The 22,231-nt window shown below is 41.7% G+C and overlaps 3 protein-coding genes across 4 annotated transcripts; 2 read left to right on the top strand and 1 right to left on the bottom strand.

Moving 5' to 3' along the window:
* Window positions 1–676: 676 nt before the first annotated feature.
* On the top strand, window positions 677–4,188 carry kdf1b (keratinocyte differentiation factor 1b). The gene is made up of 4 exons (XM_030789045.1): window positions 677–839; window positions 1,611–2,545; window positions 2,837–2,923; window positions 3,772–4,188. The coding sequence occupies exons 2-4, from the start codon at window positions 1,630–1,632 to the stop codon at window positions 3,870–3,872; spliced, it is 1,104 nt and encodes a 367-aa protein (XP_030644905.1). The 5' UTR covers window positions 677–839; window positions 1,611–1,629; the 3' UTR covers window positions 3,873–4,188.
* A 3,302-nt stretch (window positions 4,189–7,490) lies between these two features.
* Window positions 7,491–8,855, bottom strand: nr0b2b (nuclear receptor subfamily 0, group B, member 2b). Its single transcript, XM_030788889.1, has 2 exons — window positions 8,182–8,855; window positions 7,491–7,955 (listed from the first exon to the last, which is right to left on the bottom strand). The coding sequence occupies exons 1-2, from the start codon at window positions 8,720–8,722 to the stop codon at window positions 7,714–7,716; spliced, it is 783 nt and encodes a 260-aa protein (XP_030644749.1). The 5' UTR covers window positions 8,723–8,855; the 3' UTR covers window positions 7,491–7,713.
* A 2,239-nt stretch (window positions 8,856–11,094) lies between these two features.
* On the top strand, window positions 11,095–18,905 carry nudc (nudC nuclear distribution protein). 2 transcript variants are annotated; one of them, XM_030789010.1, is made up of 9 exons: window positions 11,095–11,234; window positions 11,787–11,864; window positions 12,242–12,457; window positions 14,002–14,076; window positions 14,196–14,309; window positions 14,995–15,189; window positions 15,748–15,831; window positions 16,984–17,102; window positions 18,547–18,905. In XM_030789010.1, exons 1-9 carry the CDS (start codon window positions 11,157–11,159, stop codon window positions 18,596–18,598), a joined length of 1,011 nt encoding a protein of 336 aa, XP_030644870.1. In that variant the 5' UTR covers window positions 11,095–11,156; the 3' UTR covers window positions 18,599–18,905. The 2 variants fall into 2 exon arrangements, with proteins under 2 accessions (XP_030644870.1, XP_030644871.1); XM_030789011.1 differs by having other exon boundaries at window positions 14,005–14,076.
* Window positions 18,906–22,231: the final 3,326 nt, after the last annotated feature.

A 22,231-nucleotide genomic window follows, 5' to 3' on the forward strand; every position in this document is an offset into this window, starting at 1 on the left:
TAGAGCAGGTTATTCAAACAAAGGACCTGCTGCTGAAATGGCTTCCACTTAAACTATAATGGACTACACTTCCACCTCCTTTTAAGTGCAGTGTGTTTGTATAAAAGATCTTGATGGATAAAACTTGGTCTGTCCTGAGCTGTGCTTTGAGAGCCAACACATCCATGAAATGGAGTAATGACCTATAGAAATTGTGATGTGCTCAGCTCTTATTTTTTGAATCTGAAGCACTCAAGATTGAGCATTCTCTGAGAAGCTGTATCTCCAGATCATGTACTTCTGTCTTGGAATTGTCTTGTATTTGAATAAAATGTTTAATCTGAAGTCTTTCATTGTGGGGTGTATAATTATTGATTTGTGGCACATTGCTCTGTCGATTAACTGGTTCGCTTGTTTTGGACTGGTGGTGCCATCTACTGTCCGAGCTCAACAGACTCAAGATTCCCTTTAATCAGTTCGGCACAGATGCATGTTTTCTTAAATTAGATTAAGATGTTTAAACTTATTCTTGCCATAAAAATTCGTTTGAGAGCAGTTGCAATGTATTGAAAAACGATTCGGGAATTCACCGCATTGGCCTACGTCATCAGCGTTCCGGAGTACGGAATCTACCTGTTGCTTCAGGTAGTAATGTGCACACGGAACAAGTGCTGGTCAGGTCTGCCATGAACGCCTTTCCGTCAACAAAGCGAAAATGACTTGACTTTGGAAGAAATTCATAAGGCCCCGACTAAAGTTCGGAATAAACTTATGGTCAGTCAACGTTTTGTTGGATATACGTCTGACTTCCGGGAAAACATAATTTTAAGTAGCCAGTTGCGACACTGACTCCATATGCCGTAAGTAAAATTTTACAGTCGAAGTCTGCTCTGAAAAGTTTATACCGCCAACGCGAAGTTGCTTTGAAGTAGAGTAAACTTATACCTTAACATCTGGAATAATGACCAGTTCTCCGCTGAAAAAAAAAATACCTGCCACACACCAACAGATTTTACCATTGCACAATATGAGTATCGTCTTTCATTTTAGAGAACGCTTTTCGATTATGGGATTCGTTCAGAATGTTTGATTTTAGACAGTATGAGGTCGTTGTTCCAGGACCACTACGAATGATTTGAATTCGCATGTTTATGTTTGATGTTACGTATGGTTTCAGGCCTATTGGCTTTCTCGCGACCACGGTGCTTAAAGCACACTGAAGTCCCCTTTGACCCTGAAGAATTGTCAGTAATCGCACAGAGATCGACATTTGTTCTGGCTGTTTCTTTCGCACGATACAATTTTGGATATTTGAAAAGTAGCATTATTCAAAGCTACCGGACGACCTTTAGCAATTTGTTTATTTTTGTTAGAATTAAAGTGTTAGTGTTTGTTATAATACGACGTTGTGAAGGGCGGAGCGATGCGTTCGATTGACGGAGCTGAAGTCATTGTATGGGGGGGGCGGGGGTCGAATGACTTGACACCCGACTCTTTACTGGCATCTGCTGGTCTTTAAAATTCTGACAGTTATCTGATCTAAATAAATACAACCAGGCTCTAGCAATCTCATATCTCCCATTAACATCGAGTCATCCCCCCTTATTTCTAATGTATCACTTCCTGCACAGGCCCTGAACCCATTGAGACATGTCTGGAAGGAGTAAAGGTAGCTCGCACAGCCCCTATCCCCAAAAGTCGGACTGGTCTGGACGGGAGACCATTCCTCTGGATCGCACCTCATCTTGGAGCAGTCGTACCGATGGTAGGCCATATCAGGAGCGCTGTGTTGATCCTGTGGAGCCCAAAGTCAATCATTACGCGAAAGAACGCAAAGTGCCCCGAAAGGAAACCAATGGCACAGAGTTCGAGAAAGTGGTCTTTTTACCCGCTCAAACAGATCCTCCATCGGAGACACGTGTTTGTGGACCTTGTGCATCTGTGGCCAGCTGTCGGAGATTTGTGTGTACCGTGTTGACCTGCGGGCTGTACAGGGTATGCAGACGCGTGCCTTGTCTGATGGCAAATGAGAGTTCACAGGAAGAGCCAAAGAAGGACGAGCCTGTGACCTCTGATCTGGCAGAGGACGATTTTTACCCAGATATCCGAATCTGCGGTCGTGAAGTGGAAGCGCCGAGTTTAGACAAAATGAAAGTCGTCTATAGTGCTCCTACACGTGAAATGGACACATTACCCTTTTACAGGAGCAGCAGTGGTTTGTATGGTCCTGATCTGAATGAGGACGACTGGGGTGACGGTGACGTTGACTCGCTCATCAACAGGAAACTTCTAGAAGTTTTCACACAGTTTGAGATCGATGAATTGGCCAAGTGTACGTCAGATTCCATGTTCTTAAAGCGCTCAAGGGAAATCAGCCAACTCATCAACGAAATTGTCCACGAGCATAACCTGGAGGAGCAGGATGCCGAGACTCGCCTAGTGAGGGAGATCATCCGTCTCAGCACGCGCAAAAGCAAGAAGAGACCCCCGGTGAGACGGCAGGAAACTCCACCTGACAGTGGCAACGAAACCATGAGAGCCACGTTCAGCACAGACAGCAACGGCAGTAAGTTGAGCCATGGGTTTTTCTATTTTCCCACAAGTAATGGTTAGTGTTATGAACGTCCTTGTATGTATTTTTAACTCTGTTGTAGATTGCGTTCCACAGAAGAAAACAATATCAGGATCTTGAAATGGTCAGTTTAGAAACTCTAGAATAGTGGTGTATTGAGCTGCTGTAAACAAAATGTTTCTAGAATAAGTGAGTCTTCCCTACCGAAATATTACTATGATTTGTAAAATCTATATGTCAGATTAAAACCTGTGCTATGTGTTTTAAGTGAAACTTTCTTTCCAGACCATCAAGATGATATTGATTTCCAAATCTCAAGCGAGACACCGTTTGACAAGCGGGCCAGGCAGATGAGGGCTAATGGTGACCAACGTAAGGAGTTTCTTCTTCTGTTGTTTATCCTGTATAGGATTTGACAAGCTAACTAAATGCAAAAGCCTGATCAAACATAAGAACAGTTACTAAATGTAAGAGTGAGAACAGTGTTTGCCAATGTAACAGTTAAGTATTTGATAAATGAGATGTTGTGACTGGTCTCTCCTTGATACTACCCATAGGTCACATTCCAAACATAGACTAAATGCCTTTAAAGAACCTTTCTTGAATGTGAAAGTACCCTTGACCTGTATTTCAAATGCTACTTAGTGCCTGTCTTAGTTTATATAATGTGTGTACCACTCCAGTCACTGCTGTTGTGGAATGGGAGGTCACAAACAGGATATGTTGCCTCATATCACTCATGGTTACAAACAATACCCTCTTGTCTAAAAGTCGTTTGATCACTTTCAGTCACCTGAACTATTAAATGTCTCTTCTCCTCAAAAGAAACTGTACAGTCCTGTTGCCTGACTTGATAGTGCTTTAATGTCATGCTTTGTGACGGGAAAACCCTTTCTACAGGTCAAGGACAGGACAATAATTTATGGCAACAGTATAATGTTAAGTCCACTGAAGTTTGCTTTCATAAAAAGAATGAGACTGATTTGAGCAGCATAGTAGGCTTCTGTATAATGGTTTCTGAAGCTGAGAGTTTATGTGCTACTGAAAATAAGAGAGTACTGAAAATAAGTACTGTACTGTCTCTGCTTTCTGTTGTCCTGTCAGTGCTCAGATGTGGGCAGTTTTGTGTGCTGTTTTCTGGAATGTTTCTGTTGCCAGAGTTTTAAAATGTCAGCTCTGTTTACGGATCCTCAACTGAAATTAACTGTGATTCTCTGCAGTTCACTCTCCCACACTCTCTTCTCCGTACTCCCGGAGCTACCGAGAAACCGACACGGACTCGTCTGGGGCTCCTTTACTCCACAAATACATCAGCACATGAATCCTTGGCTTGCTGCCATTTCCCTGCCTGGAGACCATCCGTGGATCCACAGTGTCCTTTCTATGAAGGAAGATGATGTAGATTCCTGTTCTTCTCGGTGAGCAAGTAACACTGAAGGAAAACGTCTGCACACTCTGTTTTTCTTTTCAGTGTCACCGGTGGCTGAGAGAAAAAAAAAAACATATTTATTAAGATTTGGGTTACCTTGCCATTACCCAGAAAGACTTTTCAATGGAAGATTGCTTTAAGCTTTAAGAAAAAGAAAGAAAGAAAAAAAAACTGGAGTTGTGTGGACTACAAACAGAAAACTAAAACCCTAAACTCTAATATATTAAATATTTGTTGAACATAAGGAGTATACATTCATATTCAGACTTGTGGCATTTGATGGTCTGGTTTAACAGTCTTGTCAGGCAGGACCACTGACGTGGTAAATTTTTTTTTTTTTTTTGATGTGGCATACTTTCTTCTATGTTAACAGTGCTTCATTGTAGTTGTATTTGGATGTGAATGAGGGGGGAGAGGGAATCGGGAGGGAGGGAGATCTGAACCTACCTCACCTCCGCATACTGGAACGCCTTATTTTTATCAAACAAATGTGCCGGAGCACGAGGCGCAAGGGGCAGATTTAAAGATACGCTAGTGCACTTTGTGTCGGTGATCACTGAAGGAAAATTTCCGCACTCTGTTTTCCTTTCAGTGTCATCTTTGGCTGAGAAAAAAAAAACATATTTATTGAGATTTGGGTTACCTTGCCATTACCCAAAAAAGACTTTTTTTCAATGGAAGACTACAAAGCTTCATGAAAGAAAGAAAGAAAGAAAGAAAGAAAAAGAACTGCTTCTCGGCTTAAAAAAAAAAGAAACTTTGTGACAAATCTGATAATTGCTGGATTTTAATGCTTTACTACTTTTATATGCTACTTTGTGTGTAATGTGATGTACCTTTATGGGCCTGGGGTCCAAGAAAGTGTAATCTATCCGTTGTAAATTTAAATAATTATAAATTATGCTTTGCCTTTATAATTTCCTCATCTTCAGTCATCTGTGTGCAATGAAGGTTCTCAACAGAAAATTCTTCTAGCTCAAATTCTCTTTAAGAACACTCGTCTCTGTTTAACTGTGATATATGTTCAATAAAATGAATTGGCTGGTTAAAAGGCTGTCATTGCGTATTGTAAATTTAAGTGTCATGTGACCTGATCGCAGGAAAGTTAAGAGTGTTATTTTTCTGGTCAAATCTTACGAGGGGAAAAAAGACATATTGTCTATCAAGAACTCATACCTGTACAGTAAGACAGCTTGACACACCCACAGAAATGATGAAATCCTTTACTGTGAATCCCTTATTGTCATCCCAGCCCTATACGAGGAAATCCTATACACACACTAGGAGCAGTGGGCAGCTGCAGTGCACCACAGCGCCCGGGGACAAACTCCAGTTCTTTTGCCAGTGCCTCGGTCAATATTCCCATTGACAGGAATATTAACCCTAACATCTCTGATGGTGGTAGGAAATGGGAGCACCCAATGGAAGCACTCCACACAGAAAGGACCTGGGATGGCTGGGATTTGAACCCAGGACCTTCGTGCTGTGAGGCAACAGTGCTAACCAGTTACCCACTTGTGGGATTGCTGTTCAAGTATTCTAAATATTATAAATACTTACCGTGTTGTTGTGCTTATCTTAGGGATAAGGTAGGTACTGTATCAGTTTACTCTGCTTGGAGAAGTCCTTGAGACAAATGTTTGAGAAAGCCTTTCAAGAAGATGGGATAAAGGAGCCTGGAAACTTTCCACAGATCTTAGATGAGTTTTCATATGTGAGGAGGACTAGTTGAACTTCGAACTGTCATATAGGTTACTTACAACGTGCAAACCGTGTAAAGCGCTAACCGGCCAAGCAGTTGTAGTATGTTATGTTCACAGATATGCTACTGGAAAGCACACCTTTGTTATTCTCCAAGTGAGCGAGTAGCCTTGTGTTGCCTCACTGAAATAATTGGGTCACAATTTCATTCACGTTGATGTCAGCACATTATGGTATTACACAAACACTTCAGAACTGAATGAGCAACAGTCATTCACATTTATGATTTGATTGTGATGAGTATTCCGTCCGTGTCTAAGTACTGACGGTTGCAGACAGATTCTGGAAAATGGGAGTTCATTGGAAAATTTGCGAACACCTCATCTGGAACGGGGTTTTGAGCCTGCCCTGCCTCTCGCCATTTTGCAGAGTTTCTGGCTTTGTGTTTTTTTTAACGGCCTCGGCCCTGCTGACCGGGACGCTCTAACATCGATAACCTTTCGTTCATGTCGATGTGCCGGTGCCCTGCTTTCGTACATCCCAACAAACATGATCTTATCTAAGCCTACATCAGGTACTTCACTGAAGTGTTCAGTCCAAGCACTAAAATGTCACAGTGCTTCCATATGCCTTTGTTGATTGTGGCAACTGCTGGCCGACAGGAAGAGGTCTGACAAGTACGCGAGTAATTACCACGTCACTATTTGTGTATAAATAGATTATGCCAAATAATTTGGGAGTGAGTCATTCTATAGAACAATGGTTCATCTTAAGAATGTGTTGTCCCCCCCCCCCCCCCCCCCCCCCCCCCCAAAAAAACCGTTGGGACTGCAGAGGCTTGATATACCTGCTGGTGGAAGGTTGACGCCGATACACTCATATTTTCAGACACTGGACTAATGTAATGAAGTTTTTAGTTGGTATAGTCTAAGGTCCATTTCTCTGTATTATTCGTCAACGAAACAAAAGACATATTATTTCATTGCCCTCTGCTTGAATGTCACCTTAGAACGGCACGGTGGCATGGCATGAAGTGAACAGAGCCTTATCATCAACTGTAAACAGGATCGGTAACTGGTTTGTCTGGTTACTTCTACTTAGAGGAATTGCATATTTGATGCCAATAATCCCATACAATAGGTGAGGTGGTTCTGTCTTTAAAAAAGAAAATTTCAGGCTCAAATTACGGTGTCCAGACAAAGAAACGCTGAGAGAACAAATTAAACACCTGACACCCTTTCCTGCGACTGAGATTGTGTGTGCACACAGAGTGCCAGATGAAGTTACCTGTGGGAATTTCATGGTACTTTCCACACGTTTACTTTATGACTCATTTGTTTGGTGCTAACGAGACTTTTTTCCCCTCATGTTGTTCATTCCAGGACTTGCCTTTGCCCAGAATCCTGTCAGTGTATGACTTGCGAAGTCTTGTTGACTCTGTATGTTTGTCTGTGTTACCAAATGCAACCTCGCTCTCATCACCTGCTCCTATGTAATAAAAACAAGCCAAGATACACTCTAGTTTTTCTCTTTATAACCATGTAATCAATATCTAACTTTTGTTTGACAAACCAATTTTTCAGTGAGTTAATTAGTCATTGCTCATAGTCCTTTGTAGTTTTCTGTTATCGTGTCATTGTACTTTGAATGCAACCGCGTCATTTGCATGCTTAAAGAACCATTGTATGGAACCACAGCACACCACAAGAGGGAGACAAATTCAAGTTAATACATTTAACTCCTCTTCGCCTTGTGTAATGACAACCTGTGACACTTCAATGTGTGGACATATTGATCCCAGCGAACAAGTAGAGAGTTTAGTGCTTTTATTAGAAAAATAAATGTAGAAAATATACTCTGAATAGGTACTCTGTCACAAATGCTCAATGCACTACAAACATTCTTATGTTCAAGTCATCCTCATGGACTAGTCAAAAGTAATATCAGCTGATGGCTATTGGTAGTCTGGTCCACACAGACTAACTGTATGCCCACTGTGTAGTTCAGTTCTGCCTCACGAGTAAAATGTGGCCTATTTGGTGAAAAGAATTTCATTCAGTAGTTCTAGAAGGTCCATCTGGCCAATAATGGGTCTGAAAAATAATTCAGAGACCAGGCTCTTGGCAATTGTCTGTAGAGAGGAGGCTGTTAGGAGGATCTGTGTGAATCGATCTCTGTTGTTGGGATACAGCGTGTGGATGACTTCTTGTAGCACCCTCAGAGCTTCTTTCTGTAGACCTTCAATTAACGTGGTAGACCGCAGTCCACGGATCTCTGTAGCAAAAACAAGACATTCGATCGTTAACGCAGTCAGTGTGACTGGTTAGAGAGGAGGCATTCAGTCTGCATTATAAATTATGATACTGCCCCATGACATATTATTAATCATCTCATCATTCATGTTTCAGAACTACGTAGATTTATGACACACATAACGTGTTACAAATCCACAACATTAATTATATATGAGCCTTTCAAATAGTTCTCGGGAAAATCTTACCAGGATTAAACAACAAAGCACCCTTGAGGTACGCGTATTCTTTAGGACTCAGGTCCAGACTCAAGAGTTTGTTCAAACACAGCTTCAAATTATGCACTCCAGCGAGAGTGGGCGGACAGTCCTCCGTTTCCCGTTCGCTGTGGCTCTCTTGGTCGTTAAGGAGTATCTTCCGGAGGATGCTGTTTGCCGGTAGGTCCATCACCTCAAAGGCAATGCGTTCCTGTGCGAGACCCAAGATGAAGAGAGGTACCCAGCAGCTCCGAAGAAGTAACGTCTGATCACCACGTGGAAGGTGGTGGAAAGAAGGTAAGCTTTTCATAAACCGAACGGTTTTGACAAGCACGGCGGAGGCGGCCTGACAGGTACTCTCTGGGTTTCTGAGGCACACTAACCTTCGTTGTTCGCAGTGACAGTTGTGAGACGTGGTATAGTAATCCCAGTTTCTTAAGTCATTGGTCTCTTTTTGACTCAAGATGTTAAAAAGGATAGCGTGGGGATGTCGCCCGCCGTATTCAGTGCAGTAACAATCGGGAGGAGACATACTTGAAACGTTAAAAAAAAAAAAAAAAAAAAGTATTTTACGCCTCACTGATAAAAAAAAAAAAAAAAAGAGGTTTTCTTTGCGGAATAAAAAGACGGCCAATTCCCTTAAGACTGTTTCCAGTCGCGACACATGTTCATGTGAGCTTAGAGTAATGGCAAAGTCCTATTTATAGAGGCAGTCGCTGGGTATGACAAATTTTCAACCTTGACCTCTCACCCGAACCTCCTTCCTCAAGAGAAAAACAACATGTCCCTGGACTGCGCGCTATGAGTTAGGTCCTCTCCACGTGGATGTGATAAGGTTTATTCAGTAGAGCTTGAGAGAATGACAGCTCAACAGACAGGAGCACTAGGGAAGTGGGGTTAATGACATTTATCATGTTTACCCCTCATTAACTCAGGCTGTACCAAGCCACCAAGGACTTGGGAGGGTCATTACGCAGACTGCTGGCCTCATGCCATTGCACCCTATGCTACCGGATAGTGATAGTCAGTGAGAGCACCAGATAATGTCTAATCGTAATAGCCGCTATAGTAAAGAGATCTGTGTCATCTCAATGTATTTTTAGTGTTGGGCTGTCATTCCGGTTATGAATTGTCTATGATTACTTTAAATGATTTGCTCAACAAATACTCAACAAAACAACATTGATACAAAGGTCTTTTTTAGAGGGGGGGGGGGGGGGGGGGCGGGCGGGCGGTATGTTTCAATCTTACTGGTGATACTATAAATAGTATTCTGATCTATACTTCAGATAAGGATAAGATAAACATGAGTACATGAAAAAATATGTCAGTAAAAGAAATGATGTCGTAACCATGGTTTTACTGTAGTTTTAACAGGCTGCATTCGGCCACATCTAATACATATTCGAAAATGATTGCTTTAATGGCCTACGGTCACCTACAGCCCTAATTTTAGTCCTGGAGATACACGCTGGACAGGTACGTTATGTGGGTCACAGCAGTCACAAGCTTTCGGTCACTGACACCTCTCAGAATCAGCATTCAGCAATCATGTAATCAGTCAGCATTAGTAATATCAGTGTCAAGAACACAGATCAGCATTAAGAATAATGGAATAACCATTATTAAAAATATATATATACCAAGCCATATTTAAGAGCAACGCTTCATTCAAGCAAACAGTTCACCCTTCACCTTTGTAGAATCCCTCTGATATATAATATCTTCAACCAGTGCTACGCCTGCAGAGCCTCCAGCATCATCATGGACCCCTCCCACAGCCTGTTGTCTCTCCTGCCATCGGGGAAGAGATACAGAAGCATCTGTACCAGGACCACCAGGCTTCTACACAGCTTCATATCCCAGGCTGTGAGGATCACGAATACTACATTCCTTTATTGTCCAAATATATATTGATAATTTTCTGCTCTTTTGGCATACCATGTGTGTTGAGTTGCATTGTATATGTGTACTGTATACTGTATATAGATATATGTTGTTTTAAAATCTCTTTTAATTCTTTTTTTTTTTAACTTAATGTACACTGTTGGTATAGGAGGAACAGTATTTCATTCCTGATTGTGTGCAAGTGCATGATAAAATGACAATAAAAGAATCTTGAATTAATAAGATAGTAGGTGTCAAGGCAAGGCAAACTTCATCAGATATTACTATTTACATTTATTCAGTAAGCTGTGGTCAGACAAATTATTGTATTTGTATATACTGTAGCTATTCCTCGGTTAAGGCGTTTCTGATCATCAACTTGATGCGTGTTTCAGACAGCAAAACAATGTCTGAAATACAGTCCTCTCTGTCCCATTATTGTGTCTCTAGAGTACCTACCGCAGACTCACATACGCTCAATTGATTAAACTGAATGTATTCTCTGAGGGGGTGCCAGCTGTTGTGCAGGTCTTAATCTAGTTTCAGTTACTGTCCAGGTCAGGCAGTGAAATTTTATCCAGCAGGTTGTCATAGACAACTCCAGACAGACATAGATAGATAGATAGATAGATAGATAGATAGATAGATAGATAGATAGATAGATAGACAGACATAGATAGATAGATAGATAGATAGATGGATAGATAAATAGATAGTGTGTGCACACCAACTTACGTTTCGTTCACTTATTATGACAAACCGTGTGCTAACTATACTTTTCGTGGTAGATTCGTCTACATGTCTCTAGAATATTCCCTCTCCATAGACCGCCTGTTACACCCGGGCATGCTTGAACCTGGGGGTTGCAACACATCCGTTTTCACGCTGACAATACGTTGGCTTTCCTGTGTGTCAGTCAAATATTAACTATTCTCATTGGCTTTTGTTAACCACTGGGTAAGTTTTGTAGCCCGGAAGCTTTGGCTACATCAGAACGGAACGTGATTCTACAGAATCTGGTCTCTCTGGTAGCGGTTTCTAATATTGTTTTGTTGTTAAAGCACCAATAGACAACCAAAATGGGTAGTGATGAAGAGGAGAAGTACGATGGAATGCTGCTAGTTATGGCTCAACAGCATGAAGGCGGGGTGCAAGAGGTAAAATATGGTTAACAACTCAGTTAGCTAACTGTGTTCCTAGCCCATTGCTAGCCCCCGCTAGCATGTTAAGCTCATTTGTAGTGTGGAGCAATGCCTGGGGAGTTTGCCAGTAAGCTATAAAAATCTTCAGCGTCCAGCACAGTCGGGCTGGTTAACAGTTCGCAACACTGAGGTTGTTATTTAGATATACAATATGCAAACATACAATATCGCTTATAGCCTTTTTGGTATCTGGTCAGTAATATTGGCCAGTGTTTGCCAGGATACCTATGGGCTATGTTGCTAATAATATCTTAGTGTGACAGAGAGATGTGTAATTTCGACCTGAGCATCCTCCATCTGATAACAGCCCCTCTCCTTTGCAGGGGTTGTTATGTCTCTGGACTGACTAACATTAAGTAAATTCCCCAACAGATGTACATCTAGCTTAATGAAGGAATTTCTGTAATGTTCCTTTAGAACATTAGCTTAACCTTTTTTGACGTCATCTTATGCAGCCGTATAACGGTAAAATGCTGTTATTAACGAACACTTTCTGTTTCCCAACAGTTAGTAAACACATTCTTCAGTTTTCTCCGGCGTAAAACAGACTTTTTCACGGGAGGAGAACCTGGAGCACCTGAGAAGGTGAGTCGGTCGGACCTTCCTCTCCACCACCTCTGGCGATCAATTGTTAAAAATTATAATTCATGGTTGATAAACCTATTAATATATGGTTTCCTCTGTGGTTTTACTGTGCACAGAGATAAAGATCACATGTTGTTATTTAGATCATACCACAAAATGGAGACAAGTAAATGCCCAACATGTACAACAAGTCAAGCCAGGCCTTAGCCATCTTTCTGGAAAGGGATTTGCCCAGACACAGACACAGTGGACAGACTCAGTTGTTGTACTTAGCTTTTAACTTATATATTGATTGGTCCTTCTTTCTGTGATATAGTATTATTTTACACTGTTAACCTTTTAGACCCTGTCTCTCTCTCTCTCTCTCCCCCCTTTAGTTGGTGAAGGAGGCCTTTGCGCATCACAGTCAGCTAGCCCTGAAAGTCCATAAAGAGAAACAAACCAGACTAGAGAAAGAGAAGCGAGAAAAAGCTGAGAGAGCCGCAAAGCTCGCTGAGGAAGAGGAGAAGAGGAGGAGGAAGACGGATGACGAGCCTAAAATCAAAGAGCTGACAGATGAAGAAGCAGAAAGACTTCAGTCTGAAATAGAACAGGTGAACTTTAAGTGTTTTTTTCTTTCTTATATAAAGTATGTGTGTGTGTGTGTGTGTGTATGTGTGAGATCCTTCTTTGCTTTTGGTTTATTGATATAGCTCTCCATTTGGCTCATGAACACATCTTAAAGGTCTGACAAACTTTCATGTGTTAATAAATAAGTTATAAAGTTCTAATAGTTAGTGGTGATACCATTTGAAAATGTGGTATTGTGTGTAGAAAGGAAATGTCTATGAAGTAACGTACAGGCGTATAGCAAGAGAATTAGATAAAAACAGCAGACCTCCACAGACTTGTCCTCTAACAGTTGACTCCTTAACTATACATACTATACATATAACCCATACTTAATGTGGTTATTTTACAGCTGCCGACAAAAAATGATTAATAAATATCATGTTTTAATCAGGGTTAGTATAACGGAATATTTTGTAAGTGGTTAATCTCTTGATTATTTTGTTGATACAGCGGTTAATCTAAATAATGATTTCCCCTAAATAATACTATTAGACTTATGTCTATATTTTGTTTGATTATATTTTGTTTTATTGAATTATTAGAGTTTTCTGCACTTTATCACAGCAGCCTTCCAGTAAAGACCAGGAAACTGTAATAATTAAAGGATCTAACCAGCAACAATTAAAAATGAAACGGCAAAAATGCACCAACAGAAAGTTCAAGACTGTGGAGTACTTCTAGTCTTAACTACTTAGCATCAGTACACCTACTCCAAAAAAAAACATCCCAAAAAAAACTTCCTTTCTTATAGACCTCAGTGTTGCAATGGAGGAAACTGAAATTGAGCAGTGTGTTAAAGACATGTATTAGCACTGAATTGAAACATTCTAAGGCGCACACGCATAGAAACACAGCAAACAAACAACAACAAAAATTAAAATTCAACTTGACTTATTTACCTTTATCTGTTATTAATCAGTACTGTCGATTAATTGTGGCAGCCATAGTTTTAGTTTATTTCGTTCAGAGGTATTGTACATTTCAAACAAGAAATGTGGTTGCTAGCCAGACCTCTGGCTTTGAACTACAGTCTCTGTATTGCTAAGCAAAACATCTCCTTGTTGCTTCAGTTTTGTGCATCACTGGGGACCGCCTTTCTTTGTTTGAACTGGTTACCCTAGGAACCACTCTTGGCAACCACAAACATCCTAGCCAGCTTTATTTGTGACCAATTTATTAAGCTCTGTGTTGGGTTTATGTACATATGTGTGTATATATATATATATATATATATATATATATGTCTGTGTGTGTGTGTGTGTGTGTGTGTGTGTGTGTGTGTATGTGTATATATATGTTTGATTTTGTGTACAGTGAAATAATACTATGAGATGGCAAGATTTTGTTTCAGTCGTTACTTAGCAGTCCTTATACAGATCTCCCACTGACCAATTGTAATGGAGTATTCAAAGCACCTTAAATTAAACCCTGTTAAAGCTGTTAAGCTGTTTAACAATAACCAGCAAATATCAGAGAAATTTCAGTTCGCTTGATTCTGACTCGATTTCTTAACTTATTGATGCAGAAGAAACAAGAGGAGAAACAACAGAAAGAAGCTGTCAATAAGTCGGCCACTCCGGCAGATAAAGGAGACAAAGGGGTAGGTCGCCTTTTTTTTTTTTTTTGTGAAGTATACGACAATGAATTTGGTCATGTGTGACCTTTTTTTTTCGAGAGCGATTGAACCGTGACTATTTCTCGTTGATTTGGCATCCCCAGTCTGATTCAGAAGGAGAGGAAGATGAGAAAGACAAAGGCAAAATGAAACCCAACTCTGGGAATGGTGCAGACCTGCCTGACTACAGGTGGACACAGACCTTATCTGAAGTGGATGTAAGTATGCAGGGCTCTTAGTACATTCTGATCCCCCCCCCCCCCAGTGTACAACAGAAGTGATTTTTCCCTGTCATAAAAGAATTTTATTTATATGTGTCTTACTGTAAAATTGCAAACTTGCTTAATTTTGTTGCAGTGAGGTATTCTTTTCTTACATTTTTTCTTTAAGTTGTATTGGTATAGGTAATGTATTTTGCGTTAGGGGCCTTTTATAACTCTAAGCGTGGCCTTGTCGCTTACCTTGGTTTCTGATCAGGCATGTTGATCTGTGGTTTCATTATCTTAAACATGCTTAAGACTATTAAAATAGTTTACTCTGTTGTTTATTGTTGCTATTTAAAGAAGTCTCTATTAATAGTGGCACCTGTAACTTTCCATGCAATCAGCATCACTCAGTTCCGCGTGGATGTACGTACTGCATATCAAAAACCAACCGATAACAAAAAGTAGATTAGGTGTCAGTCTTCTGGTTTAACCTGAGAAAAATTATGTTACAAGTTTAATTACGAAGTAGCAATTGTCCTAATGTGCTCTTAGGTCAACAAAGGTGAACTGTTTAAACGGGCATCAATCCTAATACATTCTTAATGCCTCTACAGCCATGTTTTCGGCCGCCCTTAAAGCGTGAGCTTTTACTGACCAGGCCTGTCCCATGTCCCTTTCTTTGTTTTCACATCCCCAGCTTGTCGTGCCTTTTGATGTGAAGTTTCGTCTGAAGGGGAAAGATGTGGTGGTGGATGTCCAGAGGCGTTCTCTGAAGGTGGGGCTAAAGGGGCACCCCCCCGTGATTGACGGACAGCTGTTCAATGAGGTGAAAGTGGAGGAGAGCTCCTGGCTCATCGAGGACGGCAAGGTAGTCACCATCCACCTGGAGAAGGTAAGAGAAAAAAAAAAGATGGCCTAATGTATACCTTTTATGGACCGTTTGATGGTTTCGATTACATTCCTTTTAGTTGACTCTCTTTTCCAAAGTGACTTGCAATTTTTTTTTTTTCCCTACTATGTCTGAGGTTGCACGTTTCTGGTACAAGCCTGAGATTAAAACCCATAGCCCTCTGATTAATGGACTGTTTCCATAAGTACAAGGCAACTGTCACGTCCAGTAACCACTAGGCTGCTACTGTTGTTCTGTAGGAAACAGCTACTGACAGCTCATGTGTTAGTCGTAGTCCCTATAGAGATGTCACGGCATAGTTCAGTTGTCTTTCAGGACAGAAATACCTGTGTGTCCAGTTTCATTGCAGACTCTGTTGCTACATTTGGTAGCAGTAGAGTTATCAGTCATTTGTCATCTAAAGTAAATGCTAGTTAACCATGCCCATAATGTTTGGGTTATTGTGTTTGTTTGTTTGTTTGTTTTTGCCAGTTGGCAATCCAAACGAATGTTAAAATGAACTGACATCTAAAGAGTATAATGTTGTTTCATGTTCTTCAGATAAACAAAATGGAATGGTGGAATAAGCTGGTGAGCACAGACCCTGAGATCAACACCAAGAAAATCTGCCCAGAGAACTCAAAGGTAAGTACCAAGAACCAGGCTCACAGTTCCTCTTTTCCTCTAAGGCCCTGTTTACACCTTGCATTAAGATCTGATTTTGGTGATCCGATCACAAGCGGACAGCTCAAAAGTACGGTGTAAACGCTTCAAATGCGCATTGAGGTCGCATCAAGATCCGGAGGTGGTCTGGACTGCATATGACCACATTCTTATAGCAGTGTAAACGCGAATGACATCCTCTGCTTACGCTGAAGTACGAACTCATTCGCATATGTACACATTCGCTCACCAACGGCGTCATATTAAAGTACGACAACAGGCAACAACAATAACAACAAGCAAATTCATATTGTTTTGATTTCTTCTTCTCCTTCTTCTTCTTCTAATTTCCAACACACTAGGCACAGGAAGTCCGCCGAGTAAAAACAACAATGTTTAGCATGAAAAAGCTTAACGTGGCTTGATGTTCCGAAACTGCGATCAATGATCACCGAATTTTTCTCAGCCATCTCTTGTCAGAAATACCTCCTCCTGTCAGAAAATCAAAATCGAAATCCTAGGAGTATGGTCGTTACCTCAAGCTAAGCGTTTTCCTCTATATGGACGCCCATTTTATCAAAACAGCTTAACGTGCCTTAATGTCCCAAAACAGCGATCCGTGATCACCAAATTCATCCGGCATCTCACATGTCATAAGCACCATCTCCAATCAAAAAAGCAAAACTGAAATTCAGTGAAAGGGGTGACCTGTTGGAAATGATTTACGTGTTTATTTGCATATGGGGAAGTGAGATCCGATCTCAAGTGGTCACTCAAGACACGGATTCTAAAGCCAGGTGTAAACCGATGTACTTAGGGCTGTCCACTTGTCATCAGATCACCAAAATCGGATCTTAATGCAAGGTGTAAACAGGGCCTAACGCTCTAAGGAATACCCGACTTCACTGTGAAACGAAAATAACCGAGCATCCCCACGCATTTGATTGGGCGGGAGAATCGTCATCAGAAACAGAACCACACCATATCAGTGTCTGCTCTGAGTTTATATCATTCCAATGAATTTACATTAGAGGGAAAAAAAAAGCCGTTCTTTTACATGATCTTCCCACTCTTGTGTTCTTCTTCTCCTTCTGCTTGCCTCCTTTATCCGCCCTCCTCCCTCTGTCCTCTCAGCTGTCCGACCTGGACGGAGAAACCCGCAGCATGGTGGAGAAGATGATGTACGACCAGAGACAGAAGTCCATGGGCTTGCCCACGTCCGAGGAACAGAAGAAGCAGGACATCCTGAAAAAGTAGGTGACGCCCAACCCATGTCACACTGCGCTGTTCCCTTCACCTGTCCCTCGACCACGGGGCAGCCTCTGTCCGCGCCTTACGACGCCTCACCCCGCGGCTGTGGTCACGGCGGGACGACTTACAACGAGAGCATATTTCTTCTGTCGATATAAGAAGTGGAGATGTATGTCGGCGAACTCTGTTTTATAATAACTAGATCCTCAGAGATGTACTATATCCTGATGCCCTGTCAGCTCTTGAGTTCACTGCATTTTTTTTTATTTTTTTAAAACAGATATTTACTTAAGAATGTTTTATGTGCATAGGTGTGAGTTAAACATTACATGTGCTGACATTTTAGCCAGTGTAAAGCCAATTAAAGAGAAATGTGAAGAGCCAAAGGTAAGGGCCAGGGAGACGTCCCATTAAAGCCTACTGTTGGCTGTCAAGGCCAGGTCAGCTTTAAAAGGGCCGTCATAAAATCATTCAGAGCTATCTGTGCCAGACTTGCCCTCTGCTTTTGACCTCATCAGCGCAAGGCGCTCTTGACACCTTACTCAAAACAAAAGCTGAACCAATTTTGATTGGCCGGCAAACACGCAAGGGTTTCTTTTTTTTTTTTTTTTTCTTTATTGCTTGGCCCTCACCAACAAAGCTAGTTGTTTTTCCACACGACTCCATATTATACCAAGGATTCTGCTGTATTTTTCATCCGCTAGCGAGAGCCTCTTAGAGCGTGTGACCTCATAATGCACCGACAGACAATACATAACAGAAAACAGACAGGCTCTTAATAAAGACAGGAGGTAAGATGTAGTGATGCTTTAATACCATAGCGTGGGTGAAAGGTTAAGGGTGGAATGACTGCACTTCATGGAGACGCGTCGGTTACGGGACACGCGATGAGTGATGGGAAGCGGGTTTGTGTAAGCGTCCATATACGTGCAGGCCATAAGACCGCGGGGCGGTTGAAAGGAGCAAGCGGAGACAGACACACAGGGACACCTCTTATCTCTTACCAGGGTCATTAACCTGACAGATCCTAGTCCTCTCCAGAGGAAGGCCAACCTCGGGTTACTATTGTACAGCTGTAGGGAGTGCCGCGTATGACGTATAGCCGTCTCGGCTTCCTGTCAGGAGGTTAGAGCCGAGTCTCCTTATCGCGCGCTCTTTGACACAGTTAGAGAGCCCAACGGTAAAGGTGAACAGTCGTCATCCTGTGGACTAATGTAAGCTATGTCATCGTCGTTGATCGTAAACAACTGGTGAATCATACTGACATAATCATTATTTAATATGACCTGATTAATTTAGCCTTGAAACATTGGCCAGTCTCAGAAGCCTTATGGAACACCCATCCGTTTTATCAAGAGGGTCAACGGTTAATATTATGCGTGGGTTTTTGTTGTTTTGTCTTTCGGACTTGCGCTCATATCTCTTGCTTGTTCTCTGTGCTCCCAGGTTCATGGAGCAGCATCCTGAGATGGACTTCTCTAAAGCCAAGTTCAGCTGAGAGCAGACGCCCCCCCCACCCCCAACGCGCCTTGACCGACTGAAAGCCACTCTTCAGACTGGGGACACCCTGAGGCTGCTTGATGCTTGTAGTGGAGCTTATATCCCTGTTTCATTTCATGTTTCTGTTCCGTTTTCTCCCTTCCTTTCTTCTGTCATGTGGTGACAATATAGTGAATTTTCTTTTTTTTTTTTTTTTACCCATTATCACTGTAAGAGCTGTTCTGAATGCTAAAGAGCTGTTTGAGAGCTGTTCTGAATGCTGGTGTGTTCCAACAATTTAAAACCAGCTGGATTTATCGTTGCTTTTTTCTTTTTTTGTTGTTGTTGTTTGTTCTTGTTGTTTTTGGTTTTGGTTTTTTTTTAAATAAATTAATTCAAACCCTATGCGTAGATGCTTGTGTTGAATCGTTGCCGCGAGGAAAGCAGGGAAAAAAAAGAGAGAGAGAGCGTAAGAAAAACAGAGCACTAAATGAATTTACTACTTTCATCTTGAATTCTGAACCAGCCAAGTGATTGCCTGGAGTGTTTTTATATGTTCCCCGTTTCATTTTTATCAGCTGTGAAATGAGAGTTTACAGGAGAAGGGATGGGGTGAAGGCCAGGGGAAGGGTTTTCAGTAGCTCTCTGGGTCGTTGATCCTGACTGTTGTTTTTGGATGAGAACAGGGCCAAAGGCTCTTTTTCTATTTTTTTTTTCTTTTTTTTTTTTTTGAATGACCAATAGAATTGTCGTGCTGCGGTTACATAATGGGTGTGTTTTTCACGGCACATGTGAACCATTATAACCGTGAGCGACGTCTTCGTTTCAAAAACGCTTTGCGAGGTTTTATCCGGCGCTGTGTGGGTCACTGCTGTGTAGCGTGTATTACGTTTAGTAATTGTGATTTTGCAAGAAATAGATTCTTACATAAAACTAGCTAATCGAGGTAATAGCCTAGATTTTTATACTTTGCATAGCTCCTATAAACTGATGTATTTCAGATAGGTATTTTATGGGCATATTTCAAATTACACTTCTTATAAATCTCCAGACTCTTGTCAGATGTGGTATGATGGTAGCTGGTCATTACTGTATTATACTGTCAGCTCATCTTTGGTACATATGCGGATTGCAACTCACAGACCACACTTGGAATAATCTGAGGTGAGCCTTTAATCAAGTAAACAAGTTTGCAAAATTTTGTCCTTTCAGGATAAGGGACAGTACATTCGGAATAACACTACACCGTTAGAAATGAGTGGTCATCCTTCATTATATGTTCTTATAACTTAATTTTAATTGAACATTTCTAATGGAGCTGAATTCTCTGAACATGCTTAGGGATGAGTTGCTTGATGTCAAAGACTCCTCACCTCCTGAGTTAATCAGTATTTTACCACAAGAGGGAGACATTAGATGCACAATGTGACGCGTTGTGTGGGTCCCTGGTGGACAGACATTTGAAGTTTCCATTTTTGTCTTACCAAATGACTGAGTGACGCTTTGTGACATGTCTATCATCATCATTGTAACAATAACTCAATGTGAGATGGGTTGGATAAAAATAAACCGTGAGATTCAGGTTGCACTGGACGCCAGCTCTCAGTTACTTTAACTACATAAGGTGTAAAACTGTCTACAGGCCTAGATAGAAAAAGATTCCCTTTCAGCTTGTACCTTCTGCCTCTGCATATGCTGTCTCTGTTATGAACGTATTACTTAAACTCTCACCCAGGAAACATGGAGCTAAAACTCATCAAAGGAGGGTTTCCTGGGGCTCTGTTCAATGTTGTGTAACACTGTTTAACAACAACAACAACAACAAAAAGTGTTTCTCACTCATGCTCTGCAGTGCATTTTGCAGCACTGCTAATGGCCTTGAGCAGAGAAGACAGTTTGTTTACAACTCTTTTCGACATTGTGCCACTGTCTACAGCTAACTTGGCGAGCCCTGTCAAGATGGTGAGAGTGTCAGTTACCATCTTACTGGTGGCTGTCACAGACATTAGCTTATGACAGCTAGCAAGTGTTTCTTGTATGTGAAATGACACATACGTGTCCTAAAGGTTCATTCTTACTTTGTTGTTTGTAACATCAATTGCTGTAGAAGAAATATCTCAAATTCGGTTAAACGTGTATATGAAAGACACCTCCTTTCCTTGCCCTTCATTCCTTTCAATCATTAACAAATGCTTCCTGTTAGAACTGAGAGATAAAGCATGAGATCTTTTCTGATGATGGTGACTCTCTTCAGCCAATAGTGAATGGCTTAGTCCCAACTGGAGGTTAGCGTTTAGCTACATTTGCCGCTTTTAAGAAGATTAGAAGGTTTTTCTTCTATCTGCCTTTAATTCACTTTGCTTCTTGGAGGCTTTATACCAGAATCAACTTATTGTGAGTTTTTCCTCAGTCGGCTAGGCAACTGGCCTCTAAGAGCTGGCTTTCTGATTGGGCACATCTGTGTGGGAGTATTATTGGCCGAAGCCTATGCTGGATTGGGGTAAGCAGTTGGGACAGGGGAGGCAGAATCCACTCAGCTGAGAGCAATGTCTCACCCAGGTATGAGAATTTCTTCATTAACGAAAGCACACAGACATCAGAGGGTGAAGTTTGGCCCGAGTGCAGGGGCGAAAGGGGGGGCGGCGGGCAAACACATCGTCCCTCCGATGACGGGCCGGACCAGACTTGACGACTTGTTTTTTGGCAGCGGGCGTCCATAAATCTCCCAGAAAAGTCTACGTCTGTGACTCACATTCTTAATCGTGCTGTTTACCCAGGCCTTGTGTTCATACCCAGGCTGCTTGGTGATGTCTACCTGGAAATAGTGATGATGTGAGAAAAACACATGATTCTGGTCAGGGGAAAATCACTGAACACTCTTCCTTTTTTTGTACAGTTTTTAGTTCAGGTTCAGAAAGGGTACTTTTTTTTTTCTTTCTCTTCAGCAACAATGGGGGCATCTTATTGCTGGTGCAGTATAAACGATACAGAATTATAAAATGCACATGACAGGCCACAAACCACAAACTTCAGAGAAGAACCAGAAGGTTGGTGCTCAGAAGCTAACATTAGCTTCAAGATGTCACATCCCTGCCAATAGGCCCCAGCTCAAAGGGGGTACTCCAAACATCTAATTATGAGTTCCAGCTGCACACTTCAGAGCCCAATCATAGTTCATTTGTCCTCTCAGCTTGAAGCCTGGTGCCCGTCTCTCCTCACCTGGGTGTTGAGCACACTCTCCAGAGCGTATTTGGAACACACACTTCCACGGGGAGGAGAAAAGGGGGCCGGTCCGTAAAAAGCTAATCCTTAACCAGGACCAACAAATACATCAGGTCCCTTTAGCTTCAGATCCTTAATAGTTCAGAAGTCTGTGTGTTTCGATTCCGCGTGCGCACGGACCTCTGTGTGAACAAAAGACTCCGCTGTGGAGTTTTGAGTGACCGCGCACACAAGCCGTAACTCCACGGGGAAGGGCTCTCTCATCTCAGTGGGTCTTTTTGTGTTGGTCTCAAATGAGCAGGCTATAAGTGTGTGTGTATGTGTGTGTGTGTGTGTGTGTGTGTGTGTGTGTGTGTGTGTGTGTTGCCCTTTTAGCCAAAATTCTCAGTGTGAATGAAGACTGGAAGCATTACAGTGCTCGGTTGTTCAA

This window comes from Chanos chanos, chromosome 12 (assembly GCF_902362185.1).
Source record: "Chanos chanos chromosome 12, fChaCha1.1, whole genome shotgun sequence".
Lineage (NCBI taxonomy): Eukaryota > Metazoa > Chordata > Actinopteri > Gonorynchiformes > Chanidae > Chanos > Chanos chanos.

Excerpts from the sequence above, each read along its gene's own strand:
- nudc (XM_030789010.1), top strand. The coding sequence starts at position 11,157 with ATGGGTAGTGATGAAGAGGAGAAGTACGATGGAATGCTGCTAGTTATG. Across the intron at positions 12,458-14,001 it reads TTCAGTCTGAAATAGAACAG|AAGAAACAAGAGGAGAAACA; the intron begins GTGAACTTTAAG and ends TTATTGATGCAG. Across the intron at positions 15,190-15,747 it reads TCACCATCCACCTGGAGAAG|ATAAACAAAATGGAATGGTG; the intron begins GTAAGAGAAAAA and ends CATGTTCTTCAG.
- nr0b2b (XM_030788889.1), bottom strand. The coding sequence starts at position 8,722 with ATGTCTCCTCCCGATTGTTACTGCACTGAATACGGCGGGCGACATCCC. Across the intron at positions 7,956-8,181 it reads TGCTTTGTTGTTTAATCCTG|AGATCCGTGGACTGCGGTCT; the intron begins GTAAGATTTTCC and ends TTTTTGCTACAG.
- kdf1b (XM_030789045.1), top strand. The coding sequence starts at position 1,630 with ATGTCTGGAAGGAGTAAAGGTAGCTCGCACAGCCCCTATCCCCAAAAG. Across the intron at positions 2,546-2,836 it reads CAGCACAGACAGCAACGGCA|ACCATCAAGATGATATTGAT; the intron begins GTAAGTTGAGCC and ends CTTTCTTTCCAG. Across the intron at positions 2,924-3,771 it reads GAGGGCTAATGGTGACCAAC|TTCACTCTCCCACACTCTCT; the intron begins GTAAGGAGTTTC and ends GATTCTCTGCAG.